We start from the raw sequence: 25,121 nt of genomic DNA, 5'->3' as shown, positions 1-25,121 counted from the left end.
GGTTTTCGAATAGTTCGAATAGTTGACATTTAAAAAAAACCGGTTGATTTTTTTCAAATTCAGAAAAAACCGGTTAACCGGTTTTTCATTATAAATAAAAAAAATATATTTTAATTTGAAAAACTTAATGTTTATGTTTAAATTTGATTAATGAAACATGGCCCGAAATGATTTTTAACAGTTTAAAAGATTATAACTTAAGATTGATAAAATTTTATCAAACAGTTATCAATTTTACAAATAAATTTTTTTAATTAATTAGGAAAATCAAAAAAGTTTAACCAAAGGAGCTGTAGAAAAATATACGCTAGTTCCTCGAATCGAATATTTTTAAAATTTAGACGGGCTGCATTATTATTTACTTAAAAATTTCATTTAAATAATCTTTGAATACAAAGCAAATAAAAGTATTCGAAACCGGGTTTTAAAAAGTGAAAAAACCGGGTTATTCGATATTCGAAAAATCAACATTAAGAAAAAACCGACACTGGTAAAGCAGAAAAAACCGGTTTTAAAACCGGTCGAAAAATCGAGTCGATCACCCTAATATATATGTATAGGTAAAATATTTTCCTGGTACAAAAGATGTCAATGACTAAGCGGCAATATTTTCTTACGGCGGTTATTTTAAATGCGTTCGGTGGCTGCCGTCAGTTAAAGTATACAAAAAATGTTCTTCCTTTTATTTTTTAACCCCCTTATTCATAAACAACATTTTATTTTATAAAAGTTTTATAAAACAAAATTTCCATACGAAATTTGATTTATAAATCGTTTATAAAATAAAATTGTGTTTATGAATGTATAAATTTTATTAATTTAACTTTATAAAAGTAAGTAAATTAATAAATTGTAATTAATCTTGAAGTTATAGAAAGAACTATATATAGCATGTTTATTTACATATTCAAAATATTCAATAGCGGCAAATTCTAAATATTATCGCCGGCTCGATGAAGAGCTTTTCACTTTCGACTTAGATTTACACTGTTTAGTTATGACAAAACAATAAACACAGCATAAAAGATCTTATTATTTTAGGACATTTTTCTTTGAAGCACAACAACAATTTTTTAAAACTATCATAAAACTTTAGTATTCTATGACAATAAGACTCAATAGCACACCGTGTGAATACCCCATATATATCTATTAAAGTTTAATCCCTAAGTCATTAGGTTTTCAATGATACCAAATACTTGTATAAAGACTATAAACTTAATCACCAGGAAGTTCCCAAACTTATACTCTTTTTGATCTTTTCAATGCTTTTTTATGATTTTCAAGGCAACTTCACTTATTAGTCCTGCCCCTGAAAAGGAAAATTGTCCTTGGTAAGTCTAATTTTATTCTATAGGATCTAGAATTAACTAGTAATAAGTTTTAACTCAATCGGATAATAAAAGTTTGTGTAATAATTCGATTTTTTATCACAAAATTGGATAAAATTGACCACTTTTTTCCGTTTTAACAAAAATGTTTACATTTAAAAAATAAACCTTTAAATAAAAAATATATCAGCATATTCCACACGGAATGTTATCCTTAAAATAAGATATAAAACACCAAAATCGAATCAGAACTTGTAGAAAAATTTACGAAACTTTTTTTGAGAAATTATACTGAAATCAGCATTTTCAATCACTGGTAGGGAACTAAGGACACTTTTCAATCAGTTTTTTTATTTTTCTCATGTGCAGTAGATTTAAAGAACTTTCCAGTTAAAATTTGGTCACAATGTACTTTGAATTGTAGTGCCCCCGGTGCACAGTGGACCAAATGCGGAATCTAGCGCGAAATTGGACGAAAAAATTTGTGATTTCAAAACAAAATTTGTGCTGCTATTATACTTACCATGTTCCCACTGTGCTTAAGGGTAAAAGTATTTTTTTGTTTACTACGAAATTAACATCGCTGTAGACAGTCAAACAAAAGCAATTTTTTGAAATAAATTTTTTTGCAAATTTCATATAAATGCTTTGATAGTTTGAAGTGATTTTTTAAAGATCGTGAGAAGTTAAATTACAAAATTATTTCATATTTATTAACTACAAGGAATGTTTATATAATTGTATAAATATGCAACATTTTTATGATATCGTTCGCCAAAAAAATATGATCGGAAAGTGTTGGTATATTGAAGTTATTTTTCAAAAAACTTTGAATTTTATTACAGTTTTTATATACTACTCCCGCTTACTTCTGTACATTTTATATACGTTGGAAAGGGTAGCTCTTTGGCTTTAAAATAGTAAACAAAATTGGCTGCCACTTTTTGACCCTTTCTTTGTTATTGGTCAAAATTTGAGTATTTGGTCGCTAATTCTTCAGTTTTGAACAAGCACTCATGTCAAAAAAATTAATTTGATTCCGTTATTAAATATGTAATGGCTAAAATTGGATCATGTATGAACACATTGCCCAAAAATTTCTTCATGATCTTAGCTTGAAATAGGCCGCGGCAAAAATTCGAAGCTAATTATGAAAAGTTGCCAAATGCTGAGTTATTTAAAAAATGCCGATTGTAAGTGTTATAATTTCCCAGATGTGAATTTGAGTATTGACTTCATTTGGGTGATGCCCACAACTGGTAGTCCGCCGATTTTTTTAACGAATAGTACCGTATCGTTTCTCGTGTTAAGTTTAAACTGTTATAGTATCTATGATATTTAATGCATATGGAAGTTGCCAGTCCCACTATTGGCGGTCCGCCTATATTTGTTTTAAAGATTTATACTTATTGTATACAGTATAGTACTGATAGTATACAGTACAATACTTAATAACTCTAATTGTTATAGTTTCCCAGATTTAATTATTTTTTTTTTCAATTCTGACGAACCATGCCAACTTCTAATAGTTCGCCCATTTTTCCCAAAAGTTAATATGGACGCCAAAAATTACCTGTGTATAATTTGAGAACTCTAGAAGATATAGTATCATAGATTTAATAATTTTACATATTTAATATTGCTAGTCCGCACATTTTTCCCTCAAACATTTGCGTAGAGGTTAATGTTGCTTTGGTAACATTTAAGAACTCTAGCTGATGACGTTTCTCATATATAGTACTTTTAATATCAAATTTGTATGTAAGCATGGCACCTTCGCCCCCTAAAGATTCAGAACAAAAAGTGTCCGACGAGAAATACTTCAACAACCTCCGATTATTTAAATAAAATCGGATACTCCAAGCAAAGTTTATTGTATTTTGACACACTTATAATATGTGCCACACCTATTAAATATTATTCACACTCCGTCGATATTGTAGCTCATTTTAATCACATTCCAAATTTCAAAATTCTAAGTGCTTTCTAAGTTAGATAATAGAGTTAAATACTATTGCGCGCTTGATTAGGCATTTGGTCCACTGTGCGGTGTAAAGAAGCAAAAGGCTTCGCGACATTTCATTAACTACAAAAAAATTACCATTAACCGTACCAAATTTCAAGCGATTTTCTTGCTATTTGAAAAAGTACATGTAATTGAAGAAACTCTGAAACGACTATGAACGATTCTGCACAAAATCATGAAAAATTTGGGCTCATTGGAAGATTTCAAATTCCTTTAAAAAACTAAATTACGTTTGTCTGTCCTAGGAAAATATTAAGAATCCTTGAATCTTGACAGAAAAAACAAAACAACTTTTAATTTGACAAACAATTTTGAGATGTTCATTTAAGAGTAAAACCACCGTTTTTGTCTCATCATTGTTTCTCAAAAATTAATCCATTTATACAAAAGTATGTTTAAAAATATTAATTTTATTCACTAGCTTTTATCCATCCACACTAAAGTTTTGTCTGGATTTAGACACCACTTATTAAATCCGAAGAAATAAAGGTTTAAAGGTCAAAATCGTTAGATATATAAAAAAGATACCCAAAAAATTTTACTTATTAAAATATCCACATCTTCCTCTAATTCAAAAAATTTCGGAATTTATGAATGATAAATGGAAAACAAAACGTGTACTGTATTTATTCATTATTATTTAAGCTTATTTAAAGTAAATTTTCAAAGAGTTATCTTTATCTTTAGCATCATAAATTTAACAAAAAGTGGACGGAAAAAGGTCATTGCATTTCATTAAGATCACAACAGGCACGAAATTAGTGGTATAGGTGTATTTATTCGGATTTGATGTATTAAACATTCTCTTTCTCAAACTAACCTAACCTTCTCGGATAAGACTATTGTCATGCAAAATTTCATGAATCATAAAATCCAGATCAAATAGTTGATTCCAAAAATACACTGTATGTTGCCAAATTTCTTGAAAATCCGTTTTTGTTTTTTTATATTTAGCCTAGAAATTTGGTGTTATAGCTGTTATTCTAAAAGTGAACATAAAACTGTGCGTAGCATCCAATCAATATCATATAGAGTCTTTTTTAACCTCTGAGTTAGAACTATTAATATGCCAAATTTTATGTAAATATCAAGATCTTATATATAGCCTATAGTTCTTTCCGAGCTTATACCTATCGGTATGCAAAATATCAGGTAAATCGGTTTAGTAGTTTTGCATATTGTGATTGAAAAATTGGTGTAATAATAGTTTTACAAAAGTGGGCATAAAAATGGGCGCGGCATCCTATGAAGATCTAATATAGGCTATTTGGGGTTACACCTATTAGCGGTCCAAATTTCATGTAAATCGGTTTAGTACTTTTGCCGGGAAAGTGTAACAAACAAGCAGTCTGTTTTATATATAGGATTTATTTGCATTTCAGATTCGATTTTGGTGTTTATATCTTATTTTAAAGATAACATTCCGTGGAATGTGCTGATATATTTCACCGTGCGGCCATATACATATGAAACCTTATGTCATATATAGTAGAACTGTATTTTTAGTTTTTCATTTTGTGATCTTTTCTCCTTTTTAAAGGACTTCAAAGTTTTAAGGATATAGAAATTTCTTAAAATTTATTTAAATAGTTCTGCTCATTAGTTTTTCTTTATGTGAATATCAAATGAAAGGGGACAATTTCTAGAAGTAGATATTTTTTTATTTTTACTTTTCAGGACGAAAAGTTGTAAAAAATGTCCTTTGAAAAATGTATCCTTTTATATCCTTGAGAATTTCCAATATATTTTTCTAAAAAAAATATATGTTGAAACCATGCATATACTTTAACACATGCTTAAATTTCGTACTTATAGCTTTATAAGTTAAGCCTAAGCAGAAAAAAAACATATTTTTAAGTTCATTAAAAAAAACAAATACTTTTATCGATACAGCAATTAAGATTACAAAAATATTAGATAGTACTTTTTGGACTTGAACAAGTCCACATACACATGAAACTGGAGATCGCATATAGTAAATCTGCGTTCTCAGTTTTTAATTTTCTGATCTTTTCTCCTTTTAAAGGAAATCAAAATTTTAAAGATGTACAAATTTATTAAAAAATTAGATAAATATTTTTATAAATGTTTGTCAATATGTGTATCAAATAAAAAAAGGCAATCATTGGAAATGAAACAAAAGAGTTACTTAAATTTTATTCTTTCATATTTTAGTATAATTCTAACAAATTCCCAATTAGTACCAGCAGGAACAATTATTATAAAAAAAATAAATTTATATAATACAAAAATATTTAAGCTACACTCAATACTAATTAAAGATATAAAAGAAAGAAGAAATATAAAAATATATTATGGTGAAAAATGAATACGTTTACTCTGCCGCTTGTATGTAGTATGTGAATTTCAACATATCGACCAACAGTATTCAGCGAGCATGCGACAAGTGCTCTTTCCACTAAAGCGATTTTCAATAATTGCTAGGTCCTGGTGGAATCGTTCCCCATGTTCGTCACTAAAATGACCCAAATTATCGGGGAAAAATCTAGGTGCCTATCTAAGAAGTGTATTTTCAGTGACATATTCACACCCATTTCACCGAAGTTGCGAACGAGATTGCGGACGATTTCTTCGTAGTTTTCAGATTTTCTATTACCTAAGAAATTTTCTATTATGGCATCTAAACTCCTCCAACTATTTTTCTCAATAGGTGATAGAAGGTTTGGAAATTCCTTGCAATTTAACAATTTTTTTAGTTGGGGTCCATTAAAAACATTTTAAAGTATAAAAGATTACTTAGGGTAATATAATAATGTAAGTATTTAGCAATCGAACCTACCGACGCACAGTGGGGCAGAATGGAATTTTTTTGGAAATAAATCTGGCATTTCTAAACGGCTGATCCGATCGGGATAAAATTTGGCGTGAGCGTAGGTTTAAGTTTTGAAGATGAACCCCGCAGATGCCCCAGGGACGGAGCTGTGGCGGCTCAAAGTAAGGTACCTACGACATGTAAAATTTTTAAACTCGTGCCATTTTTTGTTTTTCACCCAAATTTTTATATTTTCTGAAAGCGCTCGACGAGATCTTGAAAAAACATGCTTGGACATACTACTTATCTCTTATAATATCCGAGTTATAGGCATTTAAAAATTTAGTGATACAAAATTTACCATACCTTTGAATACCGGCCGAAATTTTGGACCAAATGGACTCAATTTTTTCTTGTTAGTTAGACAACAAAATTTCCAATAATATACAAAAAATTTCAGATCAATATCATTTACAGATCCAAAAATATACGTTTTTTAATTTAAAAATTCAAAAAATTTTAGATTTTTGCCGTTTTTTTGCCCAAAATGTGTCTTAACTCTTTTATTAATAAAATAAAATTTTCTTTAAGAACATATAACAATTTTATAGTTTTCTAAAAGGTATCTTTACGCAAAACGCTTTGGCGTAAAAAACTTGTCCTATTTTTTGAAAATGTTGCCACTGCGTCCTTCCGAATATGACCTATTTTTTTTATCAAAACTTCAACTTTGGGCGACATGTTCTAAAATCCCAAAGCTGGGATCAGAAAACTGAAAGCAGTTTTGGAAACCTCAATATGTTTTCTATTTACTCCAAAAGTATTTTCCCAGCCCTGAAAGAAATGTGGACCCTATGGGCAAAAATGTAAAAAATCCCATTTTTGGGATTTTCATTCCTATTTTTGGGAATTGTGGGATGCCCTTTGACCTTTTCAATTTTTTTTTGAATTTTCTTATTTGAAATGACAAATTTAACAAGCGTTGAAGATTTCATTGAGTTTTGTTCATAAATAAAGATTTTGTCATATATTACATATTTGTTAAATTTCTAAAACTATGATTTATATCAAAATTTTAATAAGGTCGCAGATAGCTACAACAATTTAGTCCATATTTATCCCTTAATATCTTTTTTTAGTTAGATATGGAAATTCTCGACCCTTTACAAAAAATTTCAAGCCAATATCTCAATTACATTCAAAAATATGTTCATTTAAACCTGTATCCTTTAATTTCATATTTTTCATATTTTAGAACACAGAACATGTTTAAATCTTATATTTACCTATTTTCTATTTGCTTATCCTTATAATTGAAAGGTCCTATTATGCTTAAATTTTCAGAAATTTATAACTATTTTTTACCTAAATTTTTTCGACAGATCATTTCGTTCTGTTTCGTTTATGATCATGTAGGTAAAAATATACAGGTAATGATAATTTCGATTCATTCACTAATAAGAAATATCAATGACTGAATTACAGGTTATAGTAATATAGTCCTAAATGTTAATAGGTAGACAATTCGTAATTTTTTACTTTGGAATACCTGTATCGGAAATGACAAGAATTGGTATATATAAATAAACTTCTCAGATTTTAAGTACCATATTTAATAAATCTACAATGAAGATTACATTAAAGTACGAAGAGTTGTGTTCCGTTTTATGGAGTGTATCTTCAGCAGGGCCAGAAAGAATTGAAGACATTTCAAATTATATAAAAACTACATATAGTAGAAAAGTAGACAAAACAGGCATATCAAAAATTGAAAACTTTTTGATGTAAAAAGTAAGTCTGTGGATGGAAATCAAAAGAAATTTCGATTAAAATTTTGTAGTTGGATGGAAACTACTACGGAAATCTCAACTTACAACACATCAACAGGAGCGCCTTGCAAGTCATACGAAGACTTATGTTCAAGGTCAAAAAAAAAAGAGGGTCACACAAAAACTTTTTTCAATCTCAAATGAGGAAATTGCTGATACATTTAACGAAATGCTGAAAAAGGAAAACCAACCTATGGATGCCGTACATATTGCAATTATTCTTCCTAATGCATCACCAAAACGACTTAAGCGAATTGTGGAAAGTATACCAACTCCAACATCACAATCAAATTTTACTGAAGAGGAAGCAATAGCGCTTATGTTGAAACTGGGTCTCAGTCGAAATAAGTACCAAATATTAAGGAAAGCTCTGCATGAAAAAGGACACAATATATTACCATCATACAAGGCGATCCAGGAAAAAAAACAAACTATCCTACCATCACCTATTGCTGTTAATGATGTGGAAGCTTGTATTGATATATTATCTTTGCTCGAAAACACAGCATCAAGAATTGTGTCAGACTTTTCAGAAGACCAACTAAGGAAAATTCATAACTGTGATGTTGTCTTAATGTGTAAGTGGGGATGTGACGGTTTATCAGCACTTCCAGAATACAAACAAGCTTGTGGAAGTCGGACATTAGCAGACTACAAAAGTGTATTTATGTCATCATTAGTGCCATTACGAATTCGTTTATATTCCCTTAATCCATCATCGTCAAGCATCGGAAATTCATTTGAAGATATATGGATCAATACAACTCCGGGTTCAAAAAATTTTTGTAGACCCATTGGATTTGAATATATAAAGGAGTCAAAGAAAACAACAAAAGGTTTAGTGGAATATTTAAAAGATGAAATAAATGCAATGGAGCCCATTTGCATAAAAATAAAGGAATTCTCTATTAACGTATCATATCAGCTAAGCTTAACAATGATTGATGGAAAGGTCAACAATGCTATAACAGAAACTTCTTCCTTCTGGAGATGCTCAATATGTAATGAGAAAAAGTCGCAATTCTCAAATATAAACAAAAGCAGAAGTATTAATGAAGAAGTCCTGTCTTTCGGAATTTCACCACTTCATGCCAGAATACGATTTTTGGATAGCATAGCATACGACCTCAAATATAGAAGTGTGCCAGAGAATCTTACTAAATGAACACAAAATAATGAAGAATTGAAAGAACTGAGAGCTGCGGAAAAAAGCAGAATCCAAGAAGAATTTAAAGTTCAGATGGGATTAAACATCGACAAACCACTTCCAAGTTGCGGTAGTACAAATGACGGTAATACGGCGAGAAGGTTTTTTCGTGATTTTGAAATTACTTCAAAAATAACTGGAATCGACAAGGAGTTGCTTCGAAGAGTTAACACTATTTTAATGGCACTGAATAGTAAACATAAAATTAATGGAAATCGATTTGGGGAATATACATCTGAAATTTCTTGTATCTCTGTATCCATGGAGGGAACTAACACCAACAGTACACAAAGTATTGTGTCATGGTCAAATAATAATTGAATCGAATATTCTTCTACTTGGAGAGTTAACAGAAGAAGCCCAGGAATCGAGGAATCGAGATTTTAAGCATGTTCAACTTTTCAGCTCAAGAAAATGCTCCAGGCAATCACAGAATGAAGATATTTTTAATAGTTTACTTCTATCTTCTGATCCTGTTCTTTCAACTATGCGAAAAAGATGGATTTGTTATGAAACTCTATCATCTCAAAACAAGGAAGATTTAAAGGACTTATATTACCTTCTGGATATGTATACCGATATGACAGATTATTTTATAGAAAATAAGTAGTGTTAGGAATTAACTAAATAAGTAGGTTGTAAGAATTAATTGTATTATGTTTAAGATAAACAGTTCAAATAAAAAAAGCTATTATACTAACTGATGATATTGTATTAAATTGTGTTTTATATTTCGGTGGGCGGGAAAGGTGGTTTGTGTGGGGTGATTTAGGTGTTGTTGTGCGTGGCTCATAATAAAATTATATTTTTTTATTGTATATACAATGTTATAGTCTTTAATAAAATAATTAACTAAATAATTTTTAAAAATTGTCCAAATATTTTATTCAACACCAAATGTATGTTCTGTCATACTTAATACTAAAATATGAAAAAGATGAAATTAAAGGACACAGGTTTAAATGAACATATTTTTTAATGTAATTGAGATATTGGCTTGAAATTTTTTGTAAAGGGTCGAGAATTTCCATATCTAACTAAAAAATGATATTAAGAGATAAATATGGACTAAATAGTTGTAGCTATCTGCGACACTATTAAAATTTTGATATAAATCATAGTTTTAGAAATTTAACAAATATGTAATATAAGACAAAATCTTTATTTATGAACAAAACTCAATGAAATTTTCAACGCTTGTTAAATTTGTCTTTTCAAATAAGAAAATGCAAAAAAAATTGAAAAGGTCAAAGGGCATCCCGCAATTCCCAAAAAATAGGAATGAAAATCCCAAAAATGGGATTTTTTACATTTTTGCCCATAGGGTCCACATTTCTTTCAGGGCTGGAAAAATACTTTTGGAGTAAATAGAAAACATATTGAGGTTTCCAAAACTGCTTTCAGTTTTCTGATCCCAGCTTTGGGATTTTAGAACATGTCGCCCAAAGTTGAAGTTTTGATAAAAAATAGGTCATATTCGGAAGGACGCAGTGGCAACATTTTCAAAAAATAGGACAAGTTTTTTACGCCAAAGCGTTCTGCGTAAAGATACCTTTTAGAAAACTATAAAATTGTTATATGTTCTTAAAGAAAATTTTATTTTATTAATAAAAGAGTTAAGACACATTTTGGGCAAAAAAACGGCAAAAATCTAAAATTTTTTGAATTTTTAAATTAAAAAACGTATATTTTTGGATCTGTAAATGATATTGATCTGAAATTTTTTGTATATTATTGGAAATTTTGTTGTCTAACTAACAAGAAAAAATTGAGTCCATTTGGTCCAAAATTTCGGCCGGTATTCAAAGGTATGGTAAATTTTGTATCACTAAATTTTTAAATGCCTATAACTCGGATATTATAAGAGATAAGTAGTATGTTTTTTCAAGATGTCGTAGGTACCCTACTTTGAGCCGCCACAGCGCCGTCCCTGGGGCATCTGCAGGGTTCATCTTCAAAACTTAAACTCGAATACTCCTTGGCTACGCTCACGCCAAATTTATTTCCAAAAAATGTCCATTCTGCCCCACTGTGCGACGTCAATCTTTGCTTCGCCTAATTTGGGAAAATTTTTTTCAAGTGCACCATAGCTGCACTGTCAACGTCGAGTGCACGAACAAAATTTCTTATAAGTCCCAATTTAATGTGTAGCGGTGGAAGTATTGTTTTTGATGACGGCACGAGCGGAATATTCTGCCATTTGTGGTCGGTGTAATGAAGATCTTTGCGCCGACCTTCCCAAAGACACAAAAAACATTGGTGTTTGGCAAACCCTTTTTTTAAACCCATTAAAATGGCAACTATTTTCAGGTCAGAACAAATCATCCAACAATGTCGGTCATAATTTATTAATTTTAGAATAGCGCTTATATTTTAATAATTTTCTTTAACATCTGTACCATAAATAATTGGCACTGATGGATACACATTACCTACGTGAAGCAACACACCTTTGAGGCTCTTCGTTGATCCATCTATAAAGAGGCGCCATTCATTTGGGTCATAGGAATGGCCAATATTTTCGAAAAGTTTTTCAACATCATCTGCGTAAGTGATGCCAGTTTGGTCATCCACTTTGAAACATGCGTCAAATGATTGCTCGTTTGAACGCTTTCCATTTCCACTGTTGTAATCGGGAACCTAATACTTCTGCACTTCTTTGCGAAATATTTGTGTCACGCACGAGATCATCAAAATCCGCTTGGGCTATAAAATGCGGCGATGGTTCGGCTAGCATATTTCCTATTGGTAAAAAATCCGAATAAAGTTCTGATCTACAGCCGATACTCAGTAATTCTAAATCATCACATGGAATTGTGCGAACCTCTTCCGATGGAGCCTTTGGATTTGATGTTGAAAGTAGTACCGCGGGCTGCACTGAATCACATTTATGGTAAACGATTTTCTCCCTATCTTGATTCTTCAGCCTGATGGTATTCGGCTGATTTCGGCAAAAGTAACACAAATTGCGCGAATGCTCACTCCGCTTCAAACAAATTACTGGGTACACATATTTTATTGAGAACTGCTTAGATCGTAGTAACCCCTTGTAACAATAATTACACACAACTTCTGGTATATACCATGCCTTCGAAACCATGTTTATTAAAAAATATTGTTCACACTTATCCACAAAAGCCTTTGTTACATTTTTTCCTTTATTAAAACGTACAAATAAACCACAAACAACACAAAATTTGTTTTTATTAGGACATTCCATATTACTTTTTAAAAATGACCACTTATTAAAAATTATTTATAAGAATTTTGACGTGTCAATTCAAAACTACTAGATGCTTGATGTTACATAAGATATTTAACTTTTTATATACAATAAATGAAAACGAATTAACTTTTTTAAAATTAGTAGGAAAATTATCTGGGACATGAAAGAAAAAATGTTTAAAGGATTTTCCTTGAAATTTGTTTTCCTGAAAAATTAAAAAAATATTGTTTCCATTTCTGTTGACCGTCTTCTTTTATTTAATAAAATTAATAAAAATATGTATATAAATATTAATAGAAATTTTTACATCTTTAAAATTTTGATTTCCTTTAAAAGCAGAAAAGATCAGAAAATTAAAAACTGAGAACGCAGATTTACTATATACGATCTCCAGTTTCATGTGTATGTGGACTTGTTCAAGTCCAAAAAGTACTGTCTAATATTTTTGTAATCTTAATTGCAGTATCGATAAAAGTATTTGTTTTTTTTAATGAACTTAAAAATATGTTTTTTTCTGTTTAGGCTTAACTTATAAAGCTATAAGTACGAAATTTAAGCATGTGTTAAAGTATATGCATGGTTTCAACATATATTTTTTTAGAAAAATATATTGGAAATTCTCAAGGATATAAAAGGATAAATTTTTCAAAGGACATTTTTTACGACTTTTCGTCCTGAAAAGTAAAAATAAAAAAAATTATCTACTTCTAGAAATTGTCCCCTTTTATTTGATATCCATATAAAGAAAAACTAATGAGCGGAACTATTTAAATAAATTTTAAGAAATTTCTATATCCTTAAAACTTTGAAGTCCTTTAAAAAGGAGAAAAGATCACAAAATGAAAAATTAAAAACGCAGTTCTACTATATATAACATAAGGTTTCATATGTATATGGTCCCGTTCAACTCCAACAAAAAAATGTAAAGTTGTATCACGGTGTTAAAACGGAAAAAAGTGGTAAATTTTAACCAATGTTGTTCATAAGATTTCATTATGTGTCCACTTCTTTTTGGCCAGACCTGGCATCCTGTCACTATGGTAAACAAGCCTTTGAGTGGTACAAGAACAATAATGTGGTATTTATATCAAGAGAGGCAAATCTTCCAAACTGCCCGGAGCTAAGACCAGTAGATTTATTGGGCTCTTGTTAAAAGAGAATTGAAGAAAAGCACAAAAAATGTGTCCAAAAGTGTAGTAGATTGTAAACGGAGATGGACTACCTGGTCGAGCAAAGGGTTTCCGAAAAGGGTTCAAAATTTCATCACTAGTAATTAAAACTATATATTTTTCTGTAAATTGTAATAATAACTTCAATCAAATAAAAAATTATAACGGTAAGTTTAGTGGTTTCGTTTTTATTAATATATACATATGTATGTTAACAACTTTTCGATCTCACTACTTAGAGTTGTCCTCCTTCGCACAGTGGTTGAGGAACTTTTATATTTGAAAATAATTCGGTATCTTTGAAACTATTGGATATATCGCAATGAAATTTCACATGTTTGGAGCTGAGGTGTTTTCGAGTTGATTGACAGGTTGGTGATTCAGGGCGAAATAGGTAGCGCTTCAAAGTTGATCACCTCGGGTATTAATTTTGTTTAAAAAATTTCCAAAAATCCATTTATGATCTGAACGAGCTGAAATTTAGAAAGTCAAAAAAATTTATTTTGATTTATAAGATATTTATGTTTAATTTTTTCTTAATTCTTAAATTTCCTCGATCTATTTTTATTTTTTTTAATGTGGCGGTCCTACGGATGGTCGTAAAATTTTTTAAAATATCATCTAGATTTCTGATATAATACTAAAATACTAAATAAAACAAAAAACTTCTTAATAGTTATTTTGTCCCTATAAAAAATTAGACGCATTCAAAGTTGCAACATGTAAAAAGTGCCGTATTTTTTAGGGGATTCATGAAACTAGTGTGCAAACTTGCACATTTGCACAAATGGTTATCTGTATTATTTAGAAGAGAAAATTTAGTTAGGCGATCAAATGTATTAGTGAATTGTGCCCAGTTTTCGAGGCTTTTGAACGTTTATACGAAAACCCTTCGTGTATTATTTTTTGTTATATAATCAAATTTTAATCGGTACTCCGTTGTATTACTATAATTACACTTTATTTTTTGTAATTCTATTAAAGTTACACAATTTTTTTGTAAACCATTATTTATTTTTAAGAATTATAAAAATATAGAATTATAAAAAAATATAGATTACGCATTGCGCGGGTTTTTTTTTTTTTTTTTGTTTAAAAATGTGTTTTATGTGCTACGTCACATCAGCAAATACAATTGTTGACGTGTGAAAAAAAATATTTATTTAGCAATTTAAAACAATTTGTAGTAAAATGCCGCGCGGTCTATATCTTAGCGTTCACATGTGGTAGTCACGAATCCGGGAAAAAGGAAAGTGGTGGCCCGAAAGAAAACTGTCGAAAGGGACAAGCGAAATATAACAAATTGCTCCAGCAACTTAATCAAGAATCTCAATAAAATAATAAATGAGTGTCAAGTAAATGTGTCAAAATCAACCATAAGTAGACTCCTTAAAAATTCTCAGACCATTGTCCGTTAAAAACTCTTGTCCGCGCCAAGATGTTACCTCGTCACAAAAATGCACGTCTTGAATTTGCTAAAAGAAATCTACAAACTTCCTGGAGAAAAGTAATCAATAATTCTTGTTAATGGTAAAATAAAATTGAACTTTTGTTTTCTGGGAGGTGATTTTTTCGGATGAGAAAAAGTTCAATCTTGATAGTCCATATGGTTTCAACAGCTATTGGAGAGACCTACGCAAAGAACTACGATATTTCTCAAAACGAAATTTCGGAGGCGGTTCGTTAATGGTCTGGGGAGCTTTTTGTGCACGCAGTACCAAGCAAAAATAAAACGAAATACTTCCAAAAAAATAACATTTATCACCACTTCAAAAGTAGCACTAAGAGTTTCCGAAGAAGCCAAAATAATTATATTTTTTCAATGTTGAAGATATATTTTTTGTTCTTACATTTTTATGAGATAAAAAATTTTATATTTGGGCTTTTGTATTAAATGTTTCTATTAGTCTAATAAATGTTAATATTATTTAAGTCAAATTAGTTGTATTCTATATACGTACTACAACTTCCAGAAAAAGAGCATTAAAATTACTTCTTGGGAATGACTTCAGAAGTAGTGAATTTGGAAATAAAAAGGACATCCCTCCATGTAGTGAATTCTACTTCTTTTTCGCTTTTTTGGAAGTTCTTTTTTTGCTGGGTATGTGTGATTTGATATTTCCAAGTACCAAAATGAATTCGGAGTACATAAAAATACTTGAAGATAAATTATTTTTTTTTTGGAGCGCAGTAATGAACAAGATTATATTTTTCAACAAGATAATGCATCTGTACATGTAAGTCGTCGGACAAAGGGCTGGCTATATTCAAGAAATATAGAAGTACTTGAATGACCCGCATGTTCCCCCCATCAGAATCCGATTGAGAATATTTGGGGCATATTATCACTAAAATTTATGCTGAAAATCGACAATATGCAACCTTACAGTAGCAGTTACCGATGCCTGGAAATCAATAAATGAAGAAATAAGAAAAAATCTTGTTGAAAGTATGCCTGATCAAATTTTCGAATTGATTCAGAAAAATTTTTCTTTGATTTTTTTTTAAATTAAAAAGGAACATTTACATTACCCAGCAAAATATTTGCTTACAAATTCACTAGAAAAATCACCAGAACTCATCGAGTAAAGTGCTTACAATTCTACTAGAAAAAGTACTTATTTTTGTTTGAGATGTTCCAAAAGTAAGTCAATATTATTTGGTTGGAAATAAGTTGTTTTTTAGTAGAGTTATTTATAGAATATTTATGAAATAAAAATAAAAAGTCGACACAGACTGGGGTTGAACTCAGTACCTTCCGTCTACCAGTTGAATGCTACTCTTACTACACCACTGCTTTGCTGTTTTATTGTGCGTCAAATAATAGTTTTCACACACAAATACAATTTTATTTTCTGTTTGTCTAAAAATAGACATTTGATATCGTGTGCACAAAAAAAGGAAAAAAACAGAAAAACTAACTGTTTTATTTTTGTTTGTTTCTTTATTTTGATTTATTTTAGACTTTGCCTACAAAGTAAGTCATTAATGAAGTACTTAATGGTAATCATTGTAAGCAAAGATTTTGCTGGGACTAGTCGACACAAATATGTTTTGTCTAAACCTGAATCACTCTACCAAATTTTTTCCGGATAGGCCCATAATTGGTCATAGCTCATAGCTCCGAAAATTGCTTAAACGCATATATTTCATTGAATTCTAAAGCTATAGGCATAAAATTCGACTTGAATATGTTTTGTGTACGTACAAATCATTCTACCAATTTTTTTACGGATCGGTCCATAATTGGTCAAAGCTCCCATATAAGGCCCCTTTACGAAAATCACTTAAAAGCACATATTTCATTATCAAATAAAGCTGTCTTGGTAAAATTCGACACAAACATGTTTTGTCTAAATATGAATAACTCTGCGAAATTTTTCGCGAATAGGCCCATAATTGGTCATAGCTCCCATATAAGGTCTACTTCCGAAAATCACATAAACGCATATATTTCATTGAATTCTAAAGAATTCAATGAAATATATGCATATCCAAGACGAATAAAATTCGTCTTGGATATGTTTTGTGTACATATAAAATTAAATTAATTAAAAAGCAACTGAATTGTTTTAATAATTACACTTCATTGTTATTTCGTATATATAGGTAAAACTGTTCTCATTTGCTTTAACCTGCTAAATTTTATGGGACACAGTGTATATATAAATTTTATATGATCCGGATAGAGAACTATATGTCGAAAATTTTGTTCCGATATTTTTATCCGTTCAAATTTTAAATGAGAAATGACAAAGTTATACGCATTTTTATAGCAAATATATTTATGATAATCCTATTGATTACACCCTTGAATCTTCATTGTGTAAAAAATCATTTTGTATGCAATTTTTCGATATGGGTCTAAATATTATAATTATAAATATTTTATATTTAAATATTTTTGTTTAATAATTGGTCTAAGAAATCGCGAATAACTTGGTTATTTCTGATTCGATTTTTGTGTTTTATATCTTATTTTAAAGATAACATTCCGTGGAAAATTTAAAAATATATTTTTTAAATGTTAAAATTTTGTTAAAACGAAAAAAGTGGTCTTTTTTACCACATTTCGTGATAATTAATCGAATTATTCAACGAATTTTCATTATCCGCTGGCTAAAACTTATTACTAGTTAATTCTAGATCACATGGAATAAAATTGGACTTACCAAAGACAATTTTTCTTTTGAGGAACAGGACTAATAAGTGAAATTGGCTTGAAAATCGTAAAAAAAGGATCAAAAGGAGTATAAGTTTGGGAACTTCCTGGTGATAAATTTTATAGCCTTTATACAAGTATTTGGTATCATTGAAAACATAATGACTTGGAATTAAACTTTAATAGATATACTTATAACATAACGGATTTTTTTTATTACAACACCATTTACGAAAAAGTAAAAAAAAATCATAAAATTACAAATATAAAATTTGAGGTAATGTAAAATTTGAACGGTTAAAGATTTCGAAACAATATGTTGGACATATATAGATCCAAGTCTTTCTAAAATAACATCGTTACCAGTTATCTCATTTTCTATATACAAATACCGAAATTCCTAAAGCGGAAAAAATTTATTCCAAAAAAATTTGTTTTTGATAAAAGTGCCCACTGTGAAGTTATTTAGCATGTGATAGTAGAAATACTTGGTATATATATAAGGAGCATATGTGGCTATATAAATATGGGATAGTTGTGAAGATCGGTACTTTTCGTTTTAAAATTTTTTTATTCAAATCAAAATATTTTTTTTCAAAATTGACCATGTTTGAATAGGGATGGTGGGGGAAGTGTCCGGTTAAATGAGCCAAATTTTACACGCTTTTACATTAAGTTCTCTTTTCGGATCATATAAAATTTGTATGTATATAGTCCCGAATAAAAATTGTTTCTATAAAACAATAAACCTAAAAAATAAAATAATATTTAAACCTAAATATCTCTGAAAGCAAAATAGATAACCCACACATGCAAGCGTATATTTGTAGACCTTCTCAAGGAGTAGTAATATTTTACTCATTCAGATCATAAATGGACTTTTGGCGATTTTTTTAAAAAGTTTAATAACCGAGGTGATCAACTTTGATGGGCTACCCACTAGCCCCCATTCCGCCCTCAATCCCCCACAACTGTCAATCAACTCGGAAACACCTCAGCTCAAAAACAAACAACGAATTATTTCCAAAAATAAAAGTTTCTAAACCACTGTGCAATCGTTTGTATGCAACATTAGAACAGGAATATAAGGTTTTGCTACGGAATTTTAGATAGCTAACTGAAAATTAGCACATAGCTTCTCCTTAGCATCATTAGTAAGGGATTAAAAGCGAGATATTGGTGGTCAAAGGTTACAAAAATCAGTTTTTAGCGAATATTTCTCTGATTATACGTTGTACGCATAATAATTTCTATAGAGAATTGAATTTCCTACATATTGGTTGAGGAATATTTTCTCATAACATTAGTTGTTTTCGAGCTATAGTCCATTATTTTTTCATTGCAATAACCTTTTCAAATCTTAATATTTTTTACCCAAATAAAGATAATGTCGGATTTTATCTTTCTAATATTAGCTAAAAGTACATAATTAATTTCTGTTTCATCCCTTATCACAGCATCACTCTCTGGCCCATAGTGCAATGTTCGTCTATCCGAATTTCCGATGGTGCCACAATTATGAATATAATTTGAAAAAAATTAGACGACATTAGAAGTCAGGAAAATATTTCCACTAAATTTCATTGACTACTACTTCAACTAGCTCTAATATAGACAACCGAATTTAATTTGTTTTCAATATTAACGTAAATCAAAAAATTTTACAAAAGTATTTAAAGATAAAGTCAGATTTTAATAAAATTTGGTTGGAATATTATACTAATATGTGGATTGTGACCAGTGTTGCCAAAATCTAATTGCGAAAAAGTGCTAGATTGTTTTGAAAAAAATGCTAGAAAGTGCTAAAAATAAAGACAAAATGCTAGAAAAAGTGCTAACAAAAAAAAAAAAAAAAAAAAAGGTTTTTTATTGTAAAATATTTGAATTTTTAAAATAAAATACATAAATAATATTTTTAGCTTAGTACGCAAATGGACCAACTCCACTTATTATGGGTCGATTTTAATACAGAACAAAATGTTTATAATAACTGGTTTTAGAGTTTTTCGATTCTTACTTTATACCAGAAAGAGGATTTCTATATGGGTCCCCTAGAATTTTTCTAAAATAGCTTTATTTTTTGGTATTTTTTAACTGCATATGTAATGTTTTTACCTTAATACGCAAACGTACCAAATCCACTTATTATGGGATGATTTTAATATGGAATTAGAAATGTTTATTTAATAAATTTTTTTTTAATTTTTTAGATCGGAAATAAACAACCAGATTCTGGAACTGCGACATTGCAACTATTATTTTCGATGCCATTTATTCTCGAAACAGTTCTGTCGAAAAATGTTGTGATTAAAAAGTTCCGATGAAATCATTTCTTTCAATGTTAAAAAAGTTTAAAAAGTGCTAAATCTAGCACTAAAAGTGCTAAATTGGCAACCACCAATTGTGACCACCAATTTTTTTCTAACTCTAATCATTAATATGACCTGTGATACTATCTGAAATTATGAATAGACAGACATTGCACTGTGGGTCATAGAGCGAGTTGGAGATAAAACGTATAACAGTGTATAAGCATATGAATAACGTAAAAATTATGACAAATTTGTATTGTGCTACAGAACCGCCATTTTTGCACTGAAATTAGTTGTTCTTTGACCTTCTATTAGCGTAAACAGAGTATTTTCAGATAATGATGACCAAAACTAAACTTCAGTCTCCAAAGATAGTTTTTTTCTTGAAATAAAATAAATCCAAAATAAATCTAGCGATAAAAAAACCCCTATCATTAATGTTAATAATAATATTAATTATTATTATTTAAGTCAATTGAATTGTATTCTATAACACTACAATTTCACTTCCAAATAACTTCCAAAAGAAGTAGTGAATTTGGTATCAAATAAAAAGAACATCCCTCCTATGACAAGCCTGTGTCACTCATTCAGGTCTTTTTTAGTATTTCCATGGAGTTATTTCTACTCCTTTTTCGCTTCTTTGTAAATTCTTTTTTTGCTAGGATAGCTCGAAAACAACTAATGATACGGAAAAATATTCTTTAACCCAAATGTAGGAAATTATAATAACATTAAAATACGTACGACTAGTGTTGTCATATATGAAGATTTATCTTCATTTTGAATTTTTTTGAGGTGGTGTGAAGATTATAAGATTTTAATACCAAAAAAGAAGATTTTTTTTATAAAGTTAAAATTTTAATGTTTTTTAATCCAATCCAGGAATGATTTTTTTTTTTTCAAAAATATTGTTTAGATTTAAAATCGAATACATTTAGAGTTATCGCATTCTAAAATAAATTGCAGTATCTCTGTTTATTAACTAACTAAAAAAATATATGTTGATCGTCCAAAGACAAACCTATGCAAAGGGAGTCAGAAGGCTGAAATAAAAAATTCAAAATTTAACACATAAAATATTTTGATTGAATATAAAATTATACGCAAGAGAGTCCAACAAGGAGTCAAAGACAACAATTGCTATCTCGTTATCTATAATTGTTTAAACATTTGGTTAAATGTTTATATTTATCACTAATGTATTCCTTCCGAATGATAAAACCAGAGTGAAGGAAATCGTGTCAATTTACTTTACTGTTCCTAAGTAATATTTGCAAATCTGAAGAGCATGGAAACACGAATCGTGTCTGTTCTGTAAACCGAATCCGATTACATTTCTCGTTTAAAAACGAATTCGCATAATTTTTCTCGTTTTATAAACGTGCACAGAAAACACTTAATTTAGAATTCACCAAACCAAATGTAAAATTGTTTCAAATCGGACGTATCACGAAAATTTTATATTTAATAAACAGATTCGTACAGAATTAATTGAAAAACAAATAATTATTGTCAATTAAGAAAATATGCTATTAGCTAAAAAATTTATTAAAAATTCACTACAAACAATTTTTTTACCACAACAAACAAATTTTGTTAAATTTAAAATTAATTATCAAACAATTTTTTTGCTAGAATCGGCAAAAATCTTTATTTCTGTCAAAATCAAAATAATCAAAATAAATTATTTTTTTTTGCGTTTTTTAATACAATTGTAACTTAATATGAATGTATAAAAGCTATGGGCATTTTAAACTCTTTTTTATTTAAAATATGTTTATTTTTCTGAATTTTATATTCAAATAAAAATTATATTTGCAGAACACCTAATTCGGTTTTAAAAGTTTCTCGGTTTTGAAACCGATTCAATTTACGAAACATACATGATTATATAACTATTTACAGTTAGGATTTAATCAAAATATATATTAAGTTTTAAAATTCAAATTTGTTTAAAATGAAGTTTTTTAGCGAAAAAAGATTTATTTGTTTAATTTGAAGATTTTTGTAGAAATTTTTCCACAGACATTCAAACATACATATTTTTTCCAATAAGCAGTGTTGTTGTTGCTTATTTATCAAACCATGCAAAAAATTGTCTTCTTTTGATGAAATTTTCAGAGGTTGTCTCGGATTTTTGCTTATATCTCTGCTATTTATGGACGGATTTTGCTCATTTTAACAGACAGACGGACATGGCTTAATCGACTCTGCTATCTATAAAGATTCAGAATATATTGTGAAAATTACAAACGGAATAACAAACTTATATGTATATACCCTTCTCACGAAGGTAAAGGGTATAAAAATAATACGAAATTGTATTTAAATGGCCGCTATATTCTTAAAATTTCGTCTAGGCGGGAATTCCCGGGATTCCGCGAAATTTTAAAATGAATTTCGTTTTCCCGGGAAATGAAAAAGTTTGGGAAAAGAAAAAACTAGTACAAACGAATGTCTACCACTGTATATAAAATAAAAAAAATATGTAATTCCGAAAGATCCCCGGATTCCAAAAAATACTGGTATCAAAATCCTGAATTCCAGGATTTGTAAAAGTCTCGATTTGGCATCAGTATTACCCCACAGAAAATTTTCAGAGTACTCGGAATTGTAACGAATGTTGTGTGCTTTACTTTGTGTTACTTATAATTTGATTTACTTGCATATAAAATCTGGATATGAAGTTTAAATTTTTAATAATTTTTTTTGCATTACATCTTAATATACTTGTGATTAACATTGTATATGAGAACAGAAAATTAAAATATAAAAAAATCAAGTGTGCTGTAATTTAATCAACAAAAAATTTTTCATTTATCGAAAAATATTTTTTGGATCAACATTTTTTCAAAAAACATACATATTTAGATACTTCTTAATACACATATATTTTAACTAGAAAATTGTTGTAGATACTTGTGTTCCAGATAGGAAGGTGCTGTAGAAACAATTTTACTTACTAGGTATATCTTACTTACTAGGTATTTCCACACACAAATATATTATAAAAAAGTATAATCTACACATAATATCGCAAACCAAGTATATCAGTTAGTGTGTCATTTTCAAGCGACCATACCCTGTGTAAAGTAAGCCAGAGCGTGTGTAAGTTTGTAAGCACTTTCGAATACAAAATAAGCAACACAATATCAATGTAGTAAGCTATAAATTTTCTGTTGGGTATATACCCTTCTCACCTTTGTGAGAAGGGAACCTGCAATATTATGTGTAGGGTGTAATAAAATTATTCAGTTCAAAAAATATATTTGTTTTATTTGTAAACTGGTATTTTATTTCTTTTTAGGTCTGACACATTCTGGAAACTCATTAAATATCCAAATATTTGCAGCAATTGTACTATCATTATTATGTCAAACAAGAAGAGACCAGACAGATTTATTAAACGCGTGCGCTATACCAAATTTAGTTCGTCTTATTAACATTAAAAACGTACATTTGCAGGTTCCAGTACTTCAATGTCTTTGTTGCATGGCATTTGAAAATAGATCTGTTTCAGATATTATTTGTGTAACTAGGTAAGTGTATGCAGTGTTGGAAAAAACTAAGCTTGCGCTTTTACTTATTAACAAATCCCAAGAAAAGTAAACATAATGTGTATTAAATATTCCAAGTAAATACTAATTTATTTTAGGAAGAATTTATACTAGAAATTAAAATTGCATATAATGGAAAAAAAACTATCGTTAATAATTGCAATTACTTACAAAGTGATACACAAAAAAAATGCAGGGGTTCTCATATACCAATTTCATTTCGTTATAGTCAGCGTTGTCAATTTAGCTCTTTTAGTGCTAGATTTAGTACTTTTAGTGCTAGTGCTACATAGATTACCCAAAAAATCTATTACCAACAATAATAGATACTAAAGAGAAATTCGCTTCACAGGACCAGAATATATTAAAAAAACTAAAAAAATACATACATACGTTTTTAAGAATTTTCCAAATTCGCTTCACAGGACCAGAATATATTAAAAAAACTAAAAAAATACATACATACGTTTTTAAGAATTTTCCAAATTTTTCGGAATTCTAATATTTTTTTTTTCTTTACAAAGGATTTGTGTCTTCTTTAGAATTTTGAAACTCAATTTCAAAAATATTCACAACCAAAAATTTATGTGTTGCGCATCAACACACTCGTTTAATGGAACGGTTCTGGAAGTAGTTCTTTAATCAATGATTTTTCGACTTTGCTATCCTCAGAATAATAATACTTTTTTATTTTATCATTTTTATCATTATGGGTATCAAATGACAGAGGACAATCTCCGAAAATCAAATTAATTTTTTGTTTTTATTTTTCAGGACGAAATATTTTAAATAAAAATTGCATCCTCTCATATCCTTGAGAATTTCTATTATTTTTTTCTTAAATAAATATATGTTGAAACCTTATGTATTATTTACCACATATTTAAAATTGGTTTCTATAGCTTTATTAGTTAATCCGCGCTAGAAAAAATTATATTATTACACTTAAATAAAAAAAATTAACTTCTTGACAAATACGCAAATCAACATGAGAAAATATTGGACATTACTTTTTGGACTTGAGCAAAACCAAATACAACTGAAAGTAGAGTCCTTATATAGAAAAACTGTATACTCAGTTTTAAATTTTCTGATTCCTTTTCCCTTGAAAACTTTAAACTTTTAAGGATATAGTATTTTTTATATTTATTCAAATATTTGTACGGACATGGAAATATCCTTTTAAAATATTATCCTTCCATATAAAGGATAAAATTATTAAATTGATATTTTTTATTTATCAGGACAAACAAAATAAAAATTATTTTTTTCGTCCTGAAAAATAGAAAAAAATGATAAATTCCCATTAAGCGACTATAAAGCCCTTTAGGGAAATTGTATAAGCCTTTTTGAGTAAAAAAGGGCCCATTGAAAAAAAAAAACAATTAAAAAAATATTTTTAAAAAAAAATTATTATTTGAAGAAATAGCTATCTAAACTCCTTCAGACAATTTTTGCTAGGACCATTAGGTGAAAAGTTACAGTCATTTGAAAAACCCTGTATGACCAAAATCTCCAACTTTGAC

At 29.1% G+C, this 25,121-nt stretch overlaps 1 protein-coding gene across 1 annotated transcript in view; it reads left to right on the top strand.

Annotated features, from left to right (window-relative positions):
- LOC119601639 (armadillo repeat-containing protein 8-like) overlaps positions 1-25,121 on the top strand; it is a 215,683-nt gene that overhangs the window by 174,511 nt on the left and 16,051 nt on the right. Inside the window, exon 4 of the mRNA XM_037952695.1 lies at positions 23,346-23,577. Coding sequence (XP_037808623.1) covers positions 23,346-23,577 — 232 coding nt within the window. The remainder of the gene's footprint in view (positions 1-23,345; positions 23,578-25,121) is intronic.

This window comes from Lucilia sericata, unplaced genomic scaffold, assembly GCF_015586225.1.
Source record: "Lucilia sericata isolate MDLA Ls3-8-SP2 unplaced genomic scaffold, ASM1558622v1 Contig000182F_arrow, whole genome shotgun sequence".
In the NCBI taxonomy this organism is placed as follows: Eukaryota; Metazoa; Arthropoda; class Insecta; order Diptera; family Calliphoridae; genus Lucilia; species Lucilia sericata.
The sequence above is the reverse complement of the archived record's forward strand: the minus strand, read 5'-3'. Positions and strand labels throughout refer to the sequence as shown.